Source organism: Marmota marmota, unplaced genomic scaffold (assembly GCF_001458135.2).
Source record: "Marmota marmota marmota unplaced genomic scaffold, marMar, whole genome shotgun sequence".
In the NCBI taxonomy this organism is placed as follows: domain Eukaryota; kingdom Metazoa; phylum Chordata; class Mammalia; order Rodentia; family Sciuridae; genus Marmota; species Marmota marmota.
The window spans coordinates 8,793,877-8,816,488 of NW_025999900.1; the positions used below are offsets into that span (position 1 = coordinate 8,793,877).

At 44.3% G+C, this 22,612-nt stretch overlaps 1 protein-coding gene across 10 annotated transcripts in view; it reads left to right on the forward strand.

Moving 5' to 3' along the window:
- Smoc1 (SPARC related modular calcium binding 1) overlaps positions 1 to 22,612 on the forward strand; it is a 174,934-nt gene that overhangs the window by 86,788 nt on the left and 65,534 nt on the right. For 6 of the 10 annotated variants that reach the window (XM_015490671.2, XM_015490644.2, XM_015490652.2 and 3 more), the window contains exons 4-5: positions 15,492 to 15,681; positions 17,694 to 17,741. In XM_015490671.2, coding sequence (XP_015346157.1) covers positions 15,492 to 15,681; positions 17,694 to 17,741 — 238 coding nt within the window. The remainder of the gene's footprint in view (positions 1 to 15,491; positions 15,682 to 17,693; positions 17,742 to 22,612) is intronic. The other 4 variants (XM_015490683.2, XM_015490690.2, XM_015490698.2 and 1 more) reach the window with 1 other exon arrangement.

Sequence of the window (22,612 nt, forward strand, 5' to 3'; positions counted from 1 at the left end):
ATTTCGTTAATGTTCCTTAGAATATTGACATGTACACATCCTGGTGTTAATAACAACATATTTTAGCCCTGGGAATTATTACACACTCTCTTGAAGTTTATGGAGGGGATGATGGGGTCTAATGGGATTGGGTTTGTCTGGTGTGGGACACAGCTTGAGACCACATGACTGAGTTGACTTTAATGGGGTTCAGATGGGACTCTATGGCTTCTGTTCTCTTCCTTTGTTTCCCCTGGTCCTCTTTCCTCCTTAGGCCGGATCCCAACTCCCTCTCACACATACACATACTTCATTTGCCTCCTGTAGCAGTGATACTAAAACTGCACATTAGATCACGTTAGATACTTTGTAATTTAAAAAAAAGTTTTTTGTAGTTGTAGATGGACAGCATGCCTTTCTTTTATTTATTTATTTTTATGTGCTGCTGAGGATCCAACGCAGTGCCCTACACGTGCTAGGCAAGTGCTCTGCCATTGAGCTACAACTCCCCCAGCCCTGAGATCACATTAGATTCTTGTCTCAAAACCCTAGTCCATGTCCATGTCTCACCCAGACCATTAAATCAAATTCTGGGAGTGTGACCCAGGCCTCATATTTTTTGAGCTCCCTGCGTAATGCCAGTGTTTGGTCAAAGTTTGAAGCTACTTAGAAAGGGCATTTCCACTCTTGTTTCTTTTCTTTCTTTCTGTACTGGGGGGTGAACCCAGGGGTGCTTAACCACTGAGCCATATCCTCAGCCCTTTTTTATTTTTTATTTAGAGACAGGGTCTTGCTGAGTTGCTTAGGGCCTCACTAAGTTGCTAAGGCTGGCTTTGAACTCCGATTCTCCTGCTTCAGCCTCCCTGGCTGCTGGGTTTACAGGCGTTGTGCTACAGCACCCAGCTCCACTATCATTTCTTGATGGCATTATTGGATGGGAGGTTATGACTCTTTGGTGACCTATTAAGTCAGGAGCTACAGGCTCTGTCCTTTACTGTGATCTGTTCTGTTTTCTCTTCTGGGTATCAAGAGCATAATTCCTGACATCTGGCCTAACCAAATCCCCTGCCAAGTGACTGTCTGGTGCCCAAGCTGATTAACTGAAATCCCAGCCATCATGGAAGGGTGCTGGCTTGCCACCACCAGGAAGTGCTGGCTGCAGTTTGTCAAGCGTGTGCCTCTCCAAATGACAATGATGGGACTCTTTATGGAGTGCTAGCAAGTGCTAGGCACTGAGTTTTCCTTCTATTAGTCTCCCACTACGACTTTTTTGAGGTAGTTATTAATACCCTTATGCATAAAGGAAACTGAGTTTCAGAGGCAGTGAATAACAATTTGAGGTCACAGAGCCAGAAAGGGTTTGTAGTCAGCCTGCCTTGTTTCAGGGTCTGTGCGCTATTTTGTGCCTCAAAAGTGGCCTTGATACATGTGTCTTTCATTTTCATCACCATTGTTATCCCAGCAGTTCCCTCTCTTGTTGCCCAATCAATCAAATACACATTTTAGGAAAAAAAAAAAAAAAAACCTTTGATTATGGAAATTTTTTAAAACACAAAAAAGTAGGCATAATAACATAATGAACTCCAAGTACCCATCACCAGCTCCAACAATGATTGACACGTGGCCAATTCGGTTTCATCTTTACATCATTTTCGTCTCCCATCCCTAACTGAATTGCTTCAAAGCAAATCCCCAGACAACATTTTTTTTTTTTTTTATCCCAAGCTGACAGTCTTGAGCTCCACTGTATTCTGGGCTGTATACTGGTTGTTATAGGGGATTAAAAAAAAAAAAAAAGATGTCCTACTTCTGCCTTCAAGGGGTTTACATGCAGAAAAGATATTAAGGCAAATGATAAAATACCTAGGTATAATGGGTAATACGGATTTTAAAAGCCCATTAACAAGTCAGTTATTTGAAATTCAGAATGCAATTTTGTTGTTGAGAACATATATACAAATTTAAATTTTGTGACCATAAACATTTTATACAAAACTGAAAAAACAGTGACACACATTAACCTTAGTTAAAAAGAGCTAATCTTTTGTAAATAATTCTTAAAATTTGGAACAAAAGAGCCTAGTAGAAAAACTGCACAGGACATATCAACAAGCAGATCACTGAATAATAATAAATAGGCAATAAGTGAATCTGAATGATTGTTATCTTCCCTGGTCACTAAAGAAGCACAAATAAAAGTGATGATTTTGTTTTGCTTATCAAATCAGAAAAAAATCAGAAAAGATGGTAATATTTGGGGAGAAGGCTACCCCTGTATTGCCGTGGAGGAAGAAAATTGGCATTGACTTTTTAAGGGGGTGATTTTGCAATGGGAGTCAAAAGTCCTTAATTGTGTCCACATTTTGGACCTATAGTTCCACTTCTAGGAATTTATTCTAAGGAAATAATTAAAAATATATGAAAATATTTTGCCACAAGGATTTCCATCCAAGTTCTGTTTATAGTAGCAAAAATTTGGAAACAACCTAAATATCCAATAATAGAGAATGGTTTAAAAATTGTTTAAACAAATTATGGCATAGCCACACCAGGCAACTACTGAAATGAGGCTCATTTTGCATAACTGTCTGTTGTATATTTTAGGGACTTAATTGGTCCAATAATTAAAAAGAGAAATATTTTCATATTTTTTTCCTCAATAGAAAATCTATCATAATCTGTAACAAGAAGTTCTGAAAACATAGAAGTGCATAGGGTGGAGATAGAAACAGTGACTTATTTATTAGCAACAATGAAGTCTATAACCCTCTAGATTTTTCCTTGTGCATACTTATTATCATTATTTAGGATAAAAATAGTACCATATCATGTATTTTCATAACATTTTAAAACGAATTATATTGTGGACTTATTTTTGGTTTCTTATAGCTCTACCTCATTAAAAAATGATCACATTGTATTCCATGAGTCTTGGAAATTTGGGAATTAAATTTCTAGAAGGCAGATATTGGGTGAAAAGGCCCAACTTTTTAAAAAAATTATATATATTTTTTGTTGTTGATGGACCTTTATTTTATTGCTGAGAATTGAACTCAGTGCCTCACACATGCTAGGCAAGCACTCTACCACTGAGCCTCACCCCCATCCCGGGCCCAACTTTTTGAAGGCACTTGATGCATATTATTAAATTGTTTTCCACACATGTTGAGCAATTGTGTGGTTGACTAATGGTTGTTACCAGTCATATTCTCAAATCATTTAAATTTTTTGTTTTAATTGATTATAGTTCTAATATTATTATTGTAGAATATGAAACATCATTTATTATTACTTCTATAATAATAAAATGTTATGTTTCCTGTCTTTGAGCCCCAGGGTCCAGGAGCATTTTTTCTTGATGCATCTCTGCCTGAAAATTAACAACTTTTTTATTCATTCGAACCACTGTTCTTCCCATTAGTGCATAAACATATGCATTATTCCCGGAGGTCATTTTTTTGCATATAGAGGTCCTGGGAGCTGTCATTTCTTCTTGATTATGCTTTGTTCTGAAGTTGGAGGTTCAAAGAAAAAGTTATGTGGCTTTTTGACAAAGGCAGTGGGTTCCCTTGTCATTTCTGTAAGTCCTTACTGTTGTGTTTTCTGAAACCCAGGGAGATGCAACACTTATTTTCCAAGTGCCTGGAGTTGGTCTGTGAAGCAGGACTTTTTCCTTTTTAGCTTCCCCCTGATTTCCCCCCACAGTACAGAATTGCTCTTCCTGATGTCACTCCTGAAAACCTGAGTTTTGTGACCAGCTTGCCCTGGAAACATCTTGGCTTGTCATCTGGTCTTCTCTTCCAGCATCTCAGCAAGTGCTGAAAGTCTTGATGCTTTACATGAACTGTGAACCTTCGTTGGCCTGGGCTGGTTAAATGTTGGCAGGCTGGGGTGCTGAACGTCCTTGTGGAATGGAAAAGATTTGTTCCATCTTTGAGGAGAGTAGACCTCTGAGTAGAGAGGCAATGGTCATTTTCGTGTTAATGTGGAAAGATCTTGCCTGGAGCAACAGTGTGACTCTCTCCTCAGACTGGATAGAGGACCTAAAAGAACTGAGACCCAGAGTGCATATGTAAGCTTTTTTCCAGGCATAGGTGGCCCCAAACAGAACCAGTTGTTAGGTTTTTGGGGGGGAGCAGGGGGACAGCACTCAGGATTGAACTCATGAGCACTCAACCACTGAGCCACATCCCCAGCCCTATTTTGTATTTCATTTAGAAACAGGGTCTCACTAAGTTGCTTAGTGCCTCACATTTGCTGAGGCTGGCTTTGAACTCTCTATCCTCCTGCCCCAGCCTCCCAAGCTGCTGGGATTACAGGTGTGTGCCACTGCACCTGGCCAGTTTTTAGGTTTTAATGGATGGTACCATAATTTAGACCCCAGTTCTCTGGTGCATATAAAATGCCAACATATTCTCTCTCCCTGTCTTTCTCTGTCTCTCTCTCTTTCAGCAATCATACTGTTAAAAATTCAAGCCCATTTTTTTAGGCAAAGATGGCGTAAATGGTAAATGGACCCTTGTTGGGAAAGTTGTTGCTTTTCTTTTTCCCTTTTTAAAGAGTGCTCAATAAACATGGTTACTATAATTTGAATATCTACTATGTTCAGGACATTTTACTACTTGTTTTACATGTGTTTTTCCCTTCAAATAATCCATCGTGTGGATCATGTATACAGAAATGTGCTCTATTCAGCACACTTGCTGCTCAGCAAATGTTGGGTTTTCTTCTTCTTTAGGTCTTACTTTGCTCAACTGTAATATGGGAAAGTTGGCAATGCAAAGGTTGGCAAACTATGGTCTGTTGAGCTTACCACCTATTTTTGTTCTTTAAAACTATTGGCTCTGTGGAGATATAATTTGCACAACATAAAATTTGCCCTTTCTAATGTAGAATTGAGTATATTCACAGAATTGTGCAACCATCATCAGTATCTAATGCCAGGCCTGTGTACCACTGAAGAACTCCTGTACCCCACTGGCTGACCTCAGCTTTTCATAGTCACTAATCTTTATGTTTCTATGATTTGCTTATTCTGGATATTTCATATAAATGGAATCAGAATATGTGGACGTTCATGGTTGATTCTTTGACTCGCCATTATGTTTTCAAGGTTCAACCAAGTTGTGCCATGAATCAGCATTTCATTCTTTTTTATTGTAATATTCTATTATATGGCTGTGTCCTGTTTTGTGTATCCATTCCTCAGCAGATGGACATTTGGGTTGTTTCCAGTTTTTGGCTATCATAAATAAGGCCGTTGTGAACATTCATATATTTTTTTGTTTCATTATATAATATATATTTTCAGTTCTCTTGAAATAGAATTGCTAAGTTACATGGTAACTACATATTTAAGTTTCTAAGGAATTGACAGACTTTTCCAATATGGCTGTACCATTTTATAGTCCTACTAACAATGTATGAAGGTTCCAACTTCCTTACATTTTTGCCAACAGTTGTTATTATCTGTCTTCTGTATGATAGCTGTCCTGGTGGGTGAGAATTGGTATCTTTGTGGTTTTGATTTGACTAAAAATGTTGAGCATCTTTTCATGTGCTTTTTGGCCATTTATATATCCTTGGGGAAATATCTATTTGGATCTTTTGCCCATTTCTTAATTCAGTTCTTTGTCTTTTTATTATTGAGTTGTTTATATATTCTAGATATGACTTATATACAATTTACAAATATTTTCTTTCATCTTCTTGGTAACTTTTTCACTTTTGATAATATCCTTTGAGGCACAAAACTTTTAATTTTGAAGTCCAATTTATCTATTTTCTTTTCTTCTATTGCTTATGCTTTTGTTGACATACCTTAGAAACCATTTCTCAACTCGAGATAACAAAGATTTACTCCTGTGTTTTCTTCTAAAAGTTCAATGATTTCAGATCCTACATTTAGGTCTTTAATCCATTTGGTTTAGTTTGTGTGCATTGTGTGAGGTAGGGGTCCAATTTCACCTTATTCCCTGTGTGTAAGCCGCTATCTCAGCACAACTTGTTGAGAAGGCTTTCTTTCCCCTTGAATTGTCTTGGTACCCTTGTTGAAATCAGGTGAAGGTCAATATGAGGGCTTATTTCTGGGATTCTCAATTCCATTCCATTGATCTCCATCCATGTCTAGCCTTATGCTAGTATTACCCTGTCTTGATTATTATAACTTTGCCATGAGTTTCGAAATCTTCTCCTTCCTGTTCAAATAAACAGTGATCTCAATGTGTTGTTCAGCACCTGCATGTGGGGTTGACACCATCTTCTCTTCCCAGGGCAGTGCATCTGGGTGCAGAATTTGCAGGCCTGTATTGTAGTCTGAGGTTTTGTGATAGTATCAGTGTCCTTGATTTGGTATTTGCAAGGGAAGGGGGAGGGAGGGAGAGAGGGATGCAAATTGGTGGTGGGAAACTCTCTAGCATCACCAAAGATGAGTCTTGTGTGTGCTAAGAGTTTTCAGTCTTCAATAGGCTTATCTTTGAATCTTCCAGTGGGGAAGGGATTTCTTTTCTGAATCAGGAACTGTGGGTTACAGTAAGCTGTGTCACCATAGAGATGTGCTGCAGCCTGTTCCCATAGAACGCTGGGCTCTTTCCTCTTCCCACCCTGATGTTTCCTCTGAGATCACTCAGGTTCTCAGCACTTCAGGATCTGGGAAGATGTAGGAGCTGGTGCCTTAGTGAGCAGCAGCAGCAGTCAGCTGTCCGAGGGGGCTTTACCTTTTGCCTTCCTGTGAGAGTTCTAGGTGGCATGTAATTTGTGGTCAATAAGCAATCTGTTACTGCAGATATAAAAGTAAAATTTAGATTTTGTAAATGATGGCAGGAACAGAGCCTGATCCCAGCACGTGCAGGAGGGACTTGTCTATGGCGGGAGCCACCACTCTTGTTTTGTCAATGGGAGAATGGTACCATCGGAAGCGGGGACGTGCATCAAGATGAAGTGGATGGAGCTGTTCTGTGTGCTCAGAACACTGTCCATTGTGTTCTGTGAGGACTTTCTGACCCCAGCTTCTGCTGTGTCCTGCTCTTCTGTGACTGACCTCCGGCTGAATGATCACTGTGCACCCTCTCAAAGACTGGCTGACGTTATTCATTTTGGCTCAAGCACACAGGATTTGGGTGCTCCCAGCTGGGCATCTGATCTCCTGGGAGCCCTTGGGATTCTGTCCCTATCACTTGTCTATTGTGGAAATGAAAGGAACAAGCTCTGGGCCAGTATCTGCAGCTGCTCTTATGCAAAGGGGTGTACTTGGGAAGGAGGGAAAGATGGAAGGGCTTCTCTGGCCTTCCTGCTGTCTGTGGGAGAGAAGGGCCCATGATGGCAGGCCTCAGTCACTCTCTCAACGATTCTTCTCTTTTTCAGATGATAATAATCAGCAGCAGCGCCAACACTTTCTCATTTATATAGCATTTACCATGTTCTAGGCTGTTTTATATATGCCTGCCATGTATTTATTCAGTCTTCACTGCAACCTATGAGGGTAGGCACTGTTATAGTTCTGTCGCATAGATGAGGAAATGGAAGCACAGAGGAGCTGAGTAACTAGCTCAGGGTCACACAGCCTATGACTTGGTTAGAGTCAGGGTTCAAACCCAAGCAGCCTCACGCCTGAGTTCTTGGTCCCAAACACTGCTCCATACAGCCCCTCTCCAGGACACTGCCATCTTTTGAAGGGATGTTGACAAACTAGGGAGAGTGAGTCAGGTGAGTTACAGGAGAAATATTCAGGGGGAGCCAGAGATGTTTGGCATGGAGATGAGAAGAACCAAGGATGAGTAGAAGTGAGATGACCAAAGGGATACAATGACAATAGCCTTGTCTGTGAATGATAAAAGCCTTTGTGCAGTCCTCTAAGCCAACCCAGGATCACTGAGTAAGTATACAAAGATAAGAGATTCTGATTCAAAATAGGGGAGAACTTTTTACAAGCAGAGCAGTCTATAGATGAAACATCTGTAGGATTCAACTTCCCATCCTGGGCAGTGGGCAAGCAGAGGTGGACATCCTGCAGAGATGCAGCATAGCTGTGAGGGCTGGAGAGGGGGTTAAATCAATGACCTCCGAGGAACACTCTTTTGGATTTTGTAAGACAAACGGTAATATTCCATAAAGTAGTTAGACACACAGTAGGTCCACAGGCAACACTTATTCAGGACATGTCCAGGCAGAGCTGATAATATACATGCATTTAGGACTATTTCCTTCCAGTGTAAGTATAAAGAAGATGCCAGGAGCTGACCCTGCAGGTGGGTCAGTAAACTCTTTTGCAAAATGGAAGGGATCAGGGTCCCCCCACCCCATGTCAAAATAGGGAAAGGTCATAGAAACACAGGCATGAGGTGGAAGAAAGGGAAATTTGATGAAAAGTGAAGTCAGACCTGGGTTCTTAAAAAGGGCTCCCAATACATGTCACTTTGTCCTACTATCAGCCAGATTTTTCATAATTCTAAAATGAACAGAGCTCCTACATATAAGGACTTTCTTATTGGGTGTTTTGTAAACATAAAAACATATTAGATCTCCCGCCGCAAAAAAATGGAAAGAAAAGGAAATTAATAAGAGTTACCAATATTTGCTGTTTGCAAATCTGGATCATTCTAGGCACAAACAGAGGGCAGGTCTCAGAAAACAAATTTCTGTGCTTCCCTATTTTTTAAAATATCTTTGTATGTGTGTTGCGTGAATGGGATTCCATTTTTTTGGAAAATGCAAAAATAAAAAAAAGTTGATTATAGACTAAGAAGAATGGTCTTACCACTGACAGATGCAAGTTTATGCATTATTTTAACTTTTCTCTTATACAGTAGAAGACCAATTTCCAGAAGGGTTTGTAGAGTTATGGACTTTTTGAATTAAAGGGCCTTGGAGGCATCTGCTTTATTTTCTCCCTACTGCTCCAATCCAGGGCTTTGGTTCCATTTATAGTCTTGTACCAAGTGGTTTATGCACTTTCTGCTCGATTGCCATCAGACAGGGAGCTTATTCCCAGGGTGACAAAACCCATAATATATTCTGGGGCCATTTTGTTGGGAAATCCTTCTTTATATTGATTTGAGAGCTTTCAAAAGCTGTCTTCCTATGATTTCTAACAGATGACTCCAGCTGTAGACATGGGACTTACAAAAGCCATAGAAATCTCACATTTCACAGAAAGATTTGAAGATGGACACCGTTATGTCCTTGTGAAATCCTCTCTTTTAGCCAGCAAATATTTTTTTTTTTGCCTGGCAAAAATCCTTTTATCAATCAATCATTCCCATATCATAGGGCTTTATATCTCTTTTCTGCTGGTCTCTTTCTTCCAGATCTGATTTTCCAAGGTCCTTCTTTATAAAGTGTCCTTCCTTAGACAGAACACAAGATTTAGTAGGGGTGTCTTTGGGGATGAATGGGGCTGTCTCTTGACTAACTAATGTCATATTGGCATCCATACCACACCATCAACTCACAAAGATGTGGTCAACAAAGACTCCCATGTTTAAGAGGATTTGAAAATTGAAGGATCACCTCCTTCTCTGCGTCTCCTTAAATTCTGGATGATGAGGTATATACTTGAAAAAGAAAATCCCTCACACCTGACACTGTGTTAGATGCTTTTCCTGTCTTCCCTCCCAGAGCAGCTTCTTTGTTATTTTCTTTTCAGCATGTTGCTGAGAACACGGGTCCCATGAAATGCTCCTCACACAAAGGTTAAGGTGGAGTCCTCTAGTTTAAGAGGTTTAGGAAATGCTGCAAATGGGACCTTCCTCTTAGAGCTAAACCATCTGTTGAGTTAAAGCTAGGAAGACTTCTGCAGTGGAGAAATCTTTTCACTTGGATTAACCCAATATTTCCAAAGTTACTTGGCCAGAGAATACCTTCACCTCCTGTAATTCCTGTTCACACCATAGAACACCAATGGTGTCTGTCAGTATAGCAACCAGGCGGGAGAGACAGCCATGGACCTCCCATCTCTGGAGGAAATGGAAGGAAATAGGCATGCACGGGAGATGGTTTTCATCATGGGTTTCTTAGGGAAGTGGATGGCTGGTAGGAAGGAAGGCAGAAAAGAAAAATAACAAAGAAACTGCTCTGAGATGGGAGTTCTGACCTCTGTCAGAGAAGCCCCTAGAAAGGGCCAAGGGAAGGCTGGCCAGCCAGTGGGTGCTGGGGGGCCCCCAGGCTGTTCTACAAAGCACCCCAGGAAAGACTTCTCACTCACTAGAGCAGATGGCTCTCTTCCAGCCGCCTCCTCTGGGAGAATATTTATCCTCGTCTCCCTCACCCCAAGAGTTCTATTTGCCAGAGAATTACAAGGCACAGAGAGACTCAGGCAGTTCCCATAGAAGCCAGCTCTTGTTACGACTTCTTTTCTCCTTCTCCCTTCTAGACCTGAGACATTTCCATCTGTTAGGATTGGGGACCAGGGACTCTGCTACTTCTCTCTCTCTCTGGGCCTCAGTTTCCTCACTTGTAAAATGCTTGGGTTACACTGGTGATCTCTGCGGCGGTTTCTAGCCCTGTCCATTCTGAAGTGTTATGAGCAATGATTCTAATTTCCTGGGATGTCATTAACTATGACACTTGAAGAACAGCTCTCTCCAGGCGTCTCCTATAAGGACTTGCACATGGGTTGACTTTGAGGCCTAAATGAGGTAATGCAGAGATCCCGGATGGGGATTGAAAAGCCATTGTTAAAGTAAAATGTGGAATTTTCCATTTTGGGCATGGCACCTATGGGCAATGGTGGCCTATATGCATAATCCATCTGCCCCTCTGAGTTTCTCCTTGCTTTCCTATCCTCAGCTCCTGTGAATTGGTGTTTTCTTTTTTTTAGAAATTTTAATATTTATTTATTTATTTTTAGTTTTCGGCGGACACAACATCTTTGTTTGTATATGGTGCTGGGGATTGAACCCAGGCCGCACACACGCCAGGCGAGCGCGCTACCGCTTGAGCCACATCCCCAGCCCCTGAATTGGTGTTTTCTAGGTCCCTTTCCACTGCCTTTGTTGGCAGTGCTGGCCTTCCACATTCTCCCAGGTGGCCAGGAGTTGGGCTAATGTTGAAGATTAGCAGGCTTAAAGTGATTGCAGATTTGTCTTAATCTTGGATGGAGGTTAAACTGCAATATGCCACTGAGCTGTTTATGTAAAGGGCTTCTTGCCAATAATATGAATGTATGTGAGTCAGAGATGAAACTTACTTATCTAAGGACACACTGTTTTAATGTACCCGTTGGAACACCTGTTACATCCCACAGGATAATTATAGTACAAGCAGAGAGCAAAAAAAACCTCCTTTTGGTTGAGGTGTGCACACTTTTTGTCTCTAAAGGAAGTACCCTCAGTTGACACCTTCAGCCTACTAGAAGGCTTCAGCATGGTAGAGAGCCAGTTCCCTGGTTTGTGCCTATACCTTTGGAGTGGTATAGGCACAGTTGTGAGAACGGCACAGCAAGATACTAGAAACAGCCAACTGCCTGTTTAGTTCCTCAGGCCCAGGCTTCTCCTATAGATTAAGGCTGAGAGTTGATCAATTTGAGGCTTGCAGGGAAACAAAGGCTATTACTTATTAATTTAAAAGAATAAGTTTGCAAGGGAGGAAGATTGACTAGGCAGAATTCACATTTGGTTGTCTGTATAAACCATCAATTCTATAGAATGTATACCCTGATTGCTTTTCTTCTGTGAAAGGAATAGAACTGTTTCTATATCTTCCCACTCCCAAACTTTTTTCAAACATTTTGCTGATTTCAGATTGCTCTTTCCCCTCAGGCTGGTCAGAATAGGATGTTCTTTTGTCCTCATGAGATAATCTGGCACTGGCCTCTTTGAAGGTACAGATAGTTTTCTTAAAAAATAACATGATGATAATAAAAATAAATAGTTAAGGTGAACTGGGCACTTACTCTCTGAGCTAAGTACTTTATTTACATTACTTAATTTAATTCTCCCAACAATGGAGATAGGTACTATTACCATCATCTTCCCTTTTAAAATAAATGCAGACAGTTTTAGCCTTGGTCTAATAAAGAAGCTTTCCAGGCTGCAGTCTGTCTTAATGCCATTTCTTTTTCTGCAAGAAGACATCTTGAAAACTCCCCAAGGCAACTGAAAAACTACTTCTCAATTTAGAATCATGGGCTGATTCTCTTCAGGCCCCTACGACAAAGGGATTTTGCTTGGCCACCTCTGTGGTTCCCACAGTCTGACATCCATCTGGGGGGTCTCTGTGCCTTCTTTTACTCCCATCTACTGCCTCCCCCTATAATACACCCGGGGCAGGTATGCTGGCTACTGTGTACCCCAGGCACAATTCCCCATTTAGTTTCAGTTTCATAAGATTGGGAAGGAGCTCCCAGTCTGAGGATTTTGTAGTCCAGTTTTTTAGAGTGCTTATGGGTGGAAATGCCAAGGACCCTGGGGAGAAAGGAGCTGTGTTTGGGCTTTTGGGCCTGGCTGGGGGCTGGGAGGCAGTGCCCTGGTGCCCCCAGGGATACAATGGGCACACTCACTGTGCATGTGGCCCTTGGGACCCACTGAGCCCAGAGGTCAGATTATATCCCCTGGAACAAATCTTTGGGCTTGGCACTTGACTCATGCATTTAATTGTGACTTTGTGCATGCCTTGGTGGAGGGGGCTCTCCAATCAGCCAGTTCTCTGCAGCCTCCTTGACCACAGTGCCAGGTTCTAGCAGTGCAGCACCAGCCCAGAGGCACGGCCTGGGGTGCTGACTTGGATTGTGCAGGCTTCATACAGAGAGAATCACCTTGACCCTGAGAGCCAAGGGGATCCTGCATGAGTCAGTATGGCCACCCAGTCCCAGGACAGAGTTCCCCAGGGGTGATTATTAGCCAAGGAGGAGAAAGCAGCCAACCAGTCACCATTCAAATGCTGCTTTGGTGAAGCGTCATCTCTAGGAAATATCCCCTGATGGAATCTGAGGGAGGGTCAACTCCAAGTTTCCTGCTGCATTTCCCACCCAAGCCTGTGGAGATTGCTAGTGGAGCACTGGCCTGTGAAGAGACGGCTTGCCAGGTGTTTCTGACACAACCAAGAGCAACTATGGCGATAGCCACTCCACCTCTGTCCTTTACCACATGACAAGCACTGCTCTGCCTCCCCTGATCCTCCAGGTTGGACATTGTCACTCCATTGTGTAGACAGGGCTCAGAGAGCTAAGTAAGATGCCCAGTTCCCAACTGGCTGCACTGGGATCCAAGCCCTGGTTGGTATGGATTTCTTTTCTTTCCACCTTTAAGGCCCCTGAGAAAGTAGTGCTGTCCCAACCCAAGATACTGATCTTGGTGAACAGCCATGGCTGTGGGTGACGACTATGCCATGAAACAAGCAGGGGCTGGACGTGTGGTTCCAGGGTCAAGGCACTCGGTGTAGCTGCCTTGCAGAGATGGTAGAGGCAAGTGCCTCATTTTGACAGCAGTTGTCATGCTGGTAGGGACCCTCCACTTTGTCTTGCCCTGGTTTCTCTGAGTAGGCCTGTGCTGAAACAACTTGTCCTGGAGGAAATTGCAGGGTGTGGTGCCCACACGAGAGCAGAAACCTGTCTGCAGCTTTTCTGCCTTAGTGATGACTTCTGGGTCTTGCCCAGTCTGTCAGATTGCTGTCCCCTTCTCCACCGCCCAACTTAATTTGTATGCAATTACTGTCTAGCTGTGATTTCAATATGTCCTTGATCCCAAGAGACACATTTTTTCACACTTTAATCTATTTGCAGTTGGCACACATCTTGTCATTGAGATCTACAGTTAATGTGCTGCGGCTCTTTAAATTGATATTGCATTTTTAGAATTGATGGAGACCAAGACTTGAGGAAATATGAGAATTTGTGCCTTTATTCAGCCCATCAATCACCTACAATAAATGTCAGGTGCTATGCTAGATGCTCGGAAGGGGGAAATAACTAGTTTGCAGTCCTTGAAGTTATGGTCTAGAGTGGGAAGAAGACTAGTCAAATCAATAGCGAGAGCTCGCTGTGATAAGGGCCCTGAATTTGGGGAAGAATCAGAGGAAGAAGGGGAGGGAGGGGAAGCAGGAAGACAGGGACTGCTTTGAGGTGGAGGTGTGTCATGGAGGGGGATTAGGAGAGGGCCACCGAAGAATTAGAAGAGGACTGGGGCTGGGCTGGGGAGTGGTGTCCCAGACAAATTGAATAGTTGGAGCAAACAAAGGTTCAGAATCTGGAGAAACTAGGGTGTGTTTGGGAGTATCAAAGGCTTCATTGTGGTAGAGTGGAGGGTGTGTGGGATGCTCCTGCTGGGGTAGATAGGCTCAGATATGGAGGACCTTGAGCGCCATGCAAATTTCTTTAATCTATCCTGAGTTCAGGGTTGAATCATTTCTGAGGGTTACTTTGTTTTTGGCAGGGCTGGGCGTGGAGCCCAGGGCCTCATATGTGCTAAGCAAGTGCTTTACCACTGAACTACACCTCCAGTCCTCACTGAGGGGGTCTTAAGTAAGGGAATCTGCTCTGATATGTGTTTAGGAACTTCACAGAGAAAACAGAAGGGAAGAGGACAGTGGGGTGGAGTGGGAGGAGGTGGGTGAGGTGACAGCTATGGGGGGGGCCCTTGGGGGGAGAAGAGTTTCCTAAAGGGTGTCCTAAAGGGTGTGAACAGCTCATTTTCATTTTCTATCCCAAAGGAACCCGACCCTGAAGATTTGGGGAAGGTCACCCAGAGGTGCATCTGGACATCTAGAAGTAGAACCTACAGGCACAAAGGACTTTTCTCATGCTTTGACCCTGTGATGCGTGTGTGCCCTGGCTCAGGAGAGCCACGTGATAGTAGGCAGGCTGATCCATATACGGGTGCTTAGAGAAACTAGAACAAGATGGGGATGTGGCTCAGTAGTAGAGTGCTTGCTTAGCATGTGAGGTCCTGCATGGATCCTCAGTCCCGCATATAAATAAATAAAATAAAAACATTAACAAACTGCTCAGATTTTGCTACATGGGCTTCTGTATTTGTCAAGACAGTCTCAGAGACGGGCAGAACTTNCTCTCTCTCTCTCTCTCTCTCTCTCTCTCTCTCTCTCTCTCTATATATATATATATATATATATATATATATATATATATATATATAGTAGCTTACCATTTGTCTCTACTTGTTAAAGAAGCATCAAGTCAATCCACAATGGTGAAATTCCAGCTCATATTTGCCTAATTAGTTTACTGATCAGAATTCTTAATAATTGGATGGGAGTGCTTGGGAAAAGAATGTACAGGGATTGGTGAGACCCAACACAGGAAAATCACAGTGGACATATCTCAGAACGATACCAGCTGTTAAGTGTTTGGAGTCAATAAGAATGAAGCAGATAAATGGCCATGGTTGTGCCTGGATGCTGTTGGCTAGGTGACCCACATGTGATGTACCCTGGAGACAGATGTGGAGTGAGAGGTGGCAGGAGCTGTTCTTCTGGATGGGCAGTGCATGGAAAGGGGTGGGTGCCTCTTGATGTTGTATTCTGGGACTTAAGGTTCTCCTCCCTCCCCTTCCTCTGAACAGGTGCAGTGCCATACCTACACAGGGTACTGTTGGTGTGTCACCCCGGATGGGAAGCCCATCAGTGGCTCTTCTGTGCAGAATAAAACTCCTGTATGTTCAGGTATCGTAGGGAGGAGCGGGAAGAATGAAAAGAGTTGGAAAAAAAAACCCCTTGATTGGTCTCCTGCATCTCATTGGGGATTGTTAAAAGGTTGGTGGTGACTACACGCCCTGTTTCAGGTCAGGAAAGATCCCCCTTTAACAGCTTCCTCAGTAATTAGCTGGATAATGAGGGTCAGGGTATATATGTTTATTTATTCTGAGTTTAGATTTCTGTTTTTTTTTTTTTTTTTTTTCCTGGTGCTTTTTTCCTAAGCATTGGTGGAAACCCTTAGAGCTGAGGTGGCATGTATGCTTTTACCTTTTGTGCTGACTGACTGATTGCTAGTGGTCCTTGCAGTGCATTATTAACATGCATTTTGAGACCGCATGAGTTCAGCATCAAAGGCTGCAGTGATCAATTAGTGATGTCCATCACAGGTGTGGGAGAGGAGAGTGATGGCCTCTGTGCCATAGATTTGCCACACTTGAGTAAAGTAACCTACCATAAGGGAAAGCTTTCATGACAGTGGCCTTTAAATCTGACTGATCAGCAGCAATGCCTGGGGAATTAAGAAAGAAGTCAGATGTCAAGGCTTCTTGTATATTCTGATCCAATAGGACTGGAGTGAGATCCGAAGTCCTTATTTTTATGAATCTTCTCAGGTGGTTCTGCTGAGTAGTTAAGTTAGGCAACTGGTGCTTGATTGGGAATTCTTGGGTTAGTCCATAGGAAAAATTAAGTCCTTTCTATTTCGACGTTAGAAGCATAGGGAAATTTTGCTACTGGATCAGATTCATTGGGATTGTGGATTCTGGATGTATGTAAACCCTACACCTTCTGCCTCCTCTTAGTGATGAGGACTCACGAGCTCCTCCCTTGAATTCCCTGTGTGGCCGATCTCTCATTCAAAAGGGCCTCTCACCATTTCCCCATATCTGTGTACATAGGGTTTTATTTATTCACTTATTTTAAATGTCAACAAAATATAAAACACTTGCTAAAAACCTATTTGAAATTCCAAAGGCTACCAGTCCTAGTAACTTCTTACAAAATTTACTCATTTTTTTCTTTCTACTAACCCTTCCATATAAAAGAGAAAAGTTAAGTGGATAGGACAGTAAGAATGTATATTAGGAAACCCAAATTTGCAGGCCAAAAGGGAAGTTTACTTTATTTGTGGTTTACATGGAAACTGGAAACCTTAATTGGGGCTGGGGTGGAGGGGGGCAGGAATTAGCTCTCCTTGCACATGACCTGGAGAGTTTCATGTAAAGCAAACAAATGTACTAGAAAGTAGCCATGGAGGATAATATAATGGAATTCTCACAAAACTAGGATATGGAGAAGGAAGGGATATGATAAAAATTAGGAAAATACGGATCCTCTTTCCTTTTGTTGGTGGTGTCTCTGCAGATGTCGTCTCGTGGATATGTGGTCATACCCTGCTTGTGTGGGGGAGGGCTTCATGGAGAAGGCAGGTGCCACAGGGTCAGGTCTGGAGGATGGGTGCATGTGGTGCTCCAGTATACGCAGGGGAAATGGACATGCTACCCCCACCCTGAGGAACAGGCTGTGTCTAGAAAATTGTTTCCATGCCTCAGACTATTTTGGCCCATTCAGTACAATTGGGCCGACAATTTTCTACTTAATGCAGATGGAAAATCGCTGATTTCCTGCCCTAACCAGCAAGGGATGTCAATCATTGCATTTGCAGTAAGAGGGGTTTTCTTTTCAGTTGGCCCTGCCGACTGGATATGGCTCAGAACAGGGAGCTGGTGAGAAGTGGGGGACATGTGGATGTGGAGGGGTAGGTTTTGAAATGTTCGACAGGGGAATTATCTGCAAGTGGACTTTTTAAAGAACCTGGTCAAGACCACTGCCAGGGAACCTGGAAATTATAGTTTGTCTCAAAACAGTGCTAGGTTATCAGTGACATTGATGTTAAACAAACCCTGCTGACATGTATGTACATACTCACTTTGTATATAATATCCCCCGGTGTGTATACAATACGTATATACATGGCCATATGCTCATAATGTCAGGCTTTACCAACCCTTTGAAAGAAACCAACCGCCGCACACTCTGAATGGCTGTTTTTGTTTCTCCTCTCCCCCAAGGTTCAGTCACCGACAAGCCCTTGAGCCAGGGTAACTCGGGAAGGAGAGGTGAGTGGAGTTTGATGCTTTATCTAAATGTTTGCTTCTAAAGCCAGTCCGAGCAGAAGTTCTTACACAAGAGAGAAGGAGCCTGGAGTGAAAGCTAAAAGTGCCCCCCAGAAAGCCTTCTGTTTCCTCCCCATTCTGGTGGTAAGTAAGGCTTGCATGGTGGTGGTGATCATCTCCCAGAATTTCTGAGGGGGACAAGCAAGTGTAGCACGTAGAGCTGCAGGGATCTGGATGTGAGCCCTGAGCTCCTGGCTCCCTGGGGAGTTCAGCTGGTCAACCGCAGATGTAGCCAGCCAAAGAAGACAGTGAAGGTAGAGTGCTCCTGTCTGCTCTCAGCTTTCTTTTGAATAACCCACTTGAGTACCCCCCGCCCCCATTCTCCTTACCCCTGTGTTCCAGTGCATCCCGCTTCTTTTCATTAACACTGGGCTGGCTCCATGGTTGTGTGGCCTGTGCACTTGTTTTCCTGAAATTCTGAGTAGTTCTGTCTTGAATCCGAGGGGACAGTGAGCCTGGAGATACCTGTAATATGAGTATCTGATGACAGATGTTGTCACCCCAGAAGCATGTAGCTTTTGTGATGTGAGCTTCGATGACTTTTTTTCTTTTCTTTTTTTCTTTTTTTTTTTTGGAACCAGGGATTGAACCCAGGGGAGCTTTGTCACTGAGCCACATCCCCAGACCTTTCTATTTTTTTATTTTGAGACAGGGTCTCAGTAAGTTGCCGAGGGCTTCACTGAATTCCCGAGGCTGGCTTTGAACTTGCTCTCCTCCTATCTCAGCTTCCTGAGGTACTTGGATTACAGGCATGTGCCATTGGGGCTGGCTGTGGCTCCCACAGCAAGCTTAAGGCTTTAATTTTTGTTTACCTAGAACAACACTAAACAGCAAATGAGAGGTCACTATGATCTCTCAAGAGGAGAGACTATGGAAAACAGGGTAGAGCTTTATATTTTAGTGACTTGAATGTCAGTTTTTCCTGGTTATGTTTTTATTGTTGTTATTTGTTTTAATTTTTACAAAGGGTCCTACATATTCATTTCTTCCTGGGTCCCTGAAGTTAGATAGCTGGCATTTGTCTGAATGCTGTTTAGTAGATTAGCCTGCATGAGGATTATGTATATGTTTGCAACGATTTCCAGTTTGGGAGATAGTTCGAGGCCTATATTCTGTTGCCACTGGCTTCTAGGATGGCATTCACAGAGAGCGGGTAGCAGCCTGGAAAGCAGATCTCCATTTCGTTTCATGTATAAGCACTGCAGAGCTCCTATCTCTGATGAATTTGAGGCTTCCACCTGCACTTAGGCCTTAAGAGCCCATGTGGAGTTGGAACTGCTGAGTCAGCACAAAGTGCACAGGCTTGTCCTAGATGCATGGTCCTGGGGATGGAAAAAGAGGCTGAGCCACCCACTCTGAATGCAGGAGACAACAGTCCAAAGAACCTGCTGCCTGAAACACAGGTGCTCCAAGCCATGGAAGTGGAATACAGTGGCCCAGTAGAACACGGTGACCTACCAGGAAATGTACGCCCACGGCCCAGTTGCACTGCTCCTCTTCCTGCTGGGCAGGAATGAGTGAGTGGGTGAAAAGAAGGGAGCAAGTGTCTTTCCAGATTCTTTTCAGACAAGGGGAAATAGCCATGAGTGCTGGTGGTTCCCTCCCAGGTAAGGGAAGGTGGGAAGAAGGGCAGGAAGTCTCTTTTTCCAAATCTGCAAAGATCTTTGAAATCACTAGTGCTGTCAATGACCTGTGTCTACAGGGGGTGGAAATGGGAGCTGCCTTCTGTTTTGCTTTTTGCCACTGAAATCTTTAGGAACATCACCTTGTGTCTCTGGGCGTGAGGTCCTAGTAGTAGGGGGAAATGGGTAACCATGCAAAACTGACCTCTTGGATTTTCCCTTCCAAAGGGAGTGAGTGAAGTGTGTGATGCTGAATGAAGCCCAAGTACCAGGAAAGGTCATCTGGGCCATCTGGTTCTTAAACCAGACAGAGAAGTGCTTTCCAGGTTGATGTGGCTTTGCGCCCTGTGGGTAACAGTGAGACAGAACCATGGTCATCCTGGACCTCACTTAGCCAGCTGGAAGAGGGCAGGTGCGTTGGGGAGCACATTTACAGCAATTTACAGTGAGCATGGGCCAAAGGAGGCCAGACGAGCCTGATTCTCCAGGGAGGTGGAGGAAACAGGGTAGAATCTGCAGCCTCCTCTTGGAGAGAACGAGTGCTGTTGGCTTCCAGCTCTTTGCTCCCCTGTCCTGGATGGGGTCTTTCCACCTAGATGGTTCTGCAGAGGCTTCTTCCTTGGGGCAAAAGTCAGGACAAGACCCTGGCAGGAGATGCTAGGGCTCACTCTCTCCTAGAAACTTGATTTTTGCCCAGTGATCTCTCTTTCCATCTATTTGGAGAATCTAATTAGGCACCAAGTCTTCTTTTCTTTGTCTTCCATGGGCAGTGCTGTGAAGAGCAGGTTTGGGCCACCTGTAGGAAGGGCCACCTGAAGCCACACCTGTCCAGGAAGCCTAAGTTTGAATGGGGACAGGGTATGAGAGGGCATTTGTAATATCCTGTATTGACCTGCCAAGGTTCCTCTTTCAGAGGCCACTTAAGAATGGAATGTGCTCTGTAGGGCAGCAGGTGGGAAGACACAAAGGCCCCTTGTCTGAGCTTGTGCCCACACGTGGCTTCCCCAAGGAGGCATCTCCCTAGTGCTGGAGCTCGCCGTCCTGAGGCTGCAACTTAAATGATGCTGGCCCGGGGACCCTTGAGCAGGAGGGGGATATGGTCAGAAAGGAGGTGAGGCACGAGGTCTGCAGGTGTGAGGGGTGAGGGGCTGCAGGGTGAGGACGGGACCCAGGCTTCTCACTCCCTCCCCTCTTGGCCTTTTGAATCTGCCCCACTGACGGGGCTGGGAGGGATCGGTTCTCTCTGCCTGGAAGGAATGAAAAGATGTATTGTGTGACCACATACCGTCTGGTTGCCAGCCAGGAATTAGTCCTGTGAAGGAGAGGAGGAGAAAGGCAAGGAGCCGGGGGAAGAGGCCCAGAGAGATAGCAGGAGGAAAGGAGGAGGGCAGCCTTCGGTAGCAGGTCATGGTGTTTGGCCTCAGGCTGGGAGGCCTGGGTTGCTGTGGTCCACAGGTGTGGGGCCCCAGGGAAGAAATGGGGGAAGAAGGGGGGCCCTGTTATCTTCCTCAGCCAGATGCACGTGCTTCAGGAGGGGAGGAGGGTCACAACTTCAGACTATTTACTTAATCCCTTGGAATGTCCTTTCCTCGCTCTGTTCTTTGGGCCCCTGTGTTTAACGGACTCCTTTATGGGCACATGTGTGGTAATTAACACGTGCAGTGTAGGTCCTGGGCCATGTGTTTGAGTTTCAAATATCCATTGATCTGGGGCAATCTCATCCTGGCCGCCCCCTCCCCTTCTTCTCTGGTCCTAGCCCTTGGAGGGGGGCGCGGGTGCACACGTGCACGCACGTGTGCTTCATTGATGTGACAGAGAACTATCTGAAGAGAGGGAGAAGACCCCACACAGCCCCTTTAGTTCTGGAAATCTGCTGTTAAAACAGATGAGAGAGAGAGAGAAAGCTGGATTTTGGGTTTCCACTGAAGTAGTTGAAGGAGAGCAGCTGGAAGCAGACAGTTCTGAGGTCATCAGCTTGCCCGGCTTGGCTCTCCCTGGCTGTGCCAAGGCCTGTGGATTTTCCTCAAGTGTGTCTTTTTTGGGGTCTTGATGCCAACGACTGGGGGGTGACCTTCCAGGATAACACCAGGACCTGGGCCTGGTCTTCACATCTCGTGAGGGGCCAGGAGAGAAGTCCTCGGCCTCCAAGGGAGGGGTTGATGGGTGGTGAAGAATGACAGATGGGACCACATGGCCGTGCACTTGTCAGATGCTTGCTGGCAGTTCTCAGGGAGCTGTTTCCTCTGAGTGCCCAGAAATACAGAGGGCCTGGGGCTGACGCTGTGATAAATTGCAAGTGAAAGTTTAGGGTCATCCGGCGTTTTCTGTCATTTGTTTATTTTCCTCTAAGAGGTCTGGGAGTCTGTTGTTTAAGAGAAGTGAGAGAAAAATTAAAAAAAATAAAATAAAAACATTAACAAACTGCTCAGATTTTGCTACATGGGCTTCTGTATTTGTCAAGACAGTCTCAGAGACGGGCAGAACTTCCAAAATCCAACCAGTCTTTAATGTGCAGAGACTTTTTTTTTTTTTTTTTACCCCCCCCCCCCCCCCGCCACACACACACACACTGGTTGCTCCCTAGTATGTGCTTCAAGTAAGGAGTGAGTCACATTTCTTCCCCAAGGTCTCTGTCTGTTTTTAGAGTCTGGTCTACAGATTGGGGCCAACTTGGAGACCTTGTCCCTCAAGTGATGGATCAGGTAGCACTTTGGGGCACCATTAGGGCAGGGGTGATGGATGGCAGGCATCTCTTCACCCGCATGGGGGGTTAGCATGCCTGAAGGAGGTGTACTTCAGTGCTCCAGGCCTGGCTGATCTGTGCCAGGCTGGCTGTCGAGGGATGTTCCACGTGACTTAACCTCTTCCCAGCTATCTCTTTTTCTCTCTTTCCCTAGCTCAGGGGGAGGCTGGATCAGCAGCTGATGAGCTGCCAGCCTGGGCTGGATTCGAGTGGAGAGGGGCATCTGCTGGGCTCTGCTCACTTTACCTTTGGTAGAAGCATTTGCTCTGACGTTGTGCCTAAGCAGCCCCAAGCCCACAGGTAGCAGCTCTTGGGCTCTCTGTGCATATGTTGCTGGTTCTTTCTCATGTTCCGAACCTCAACCAAGCCTGGCATATCTGTGTTTCAGCTTTGCCCTTGCAGTGTCAAAAGGGGCGTGTGTATGTATATGATGGCTTCCTTCTTCCCAC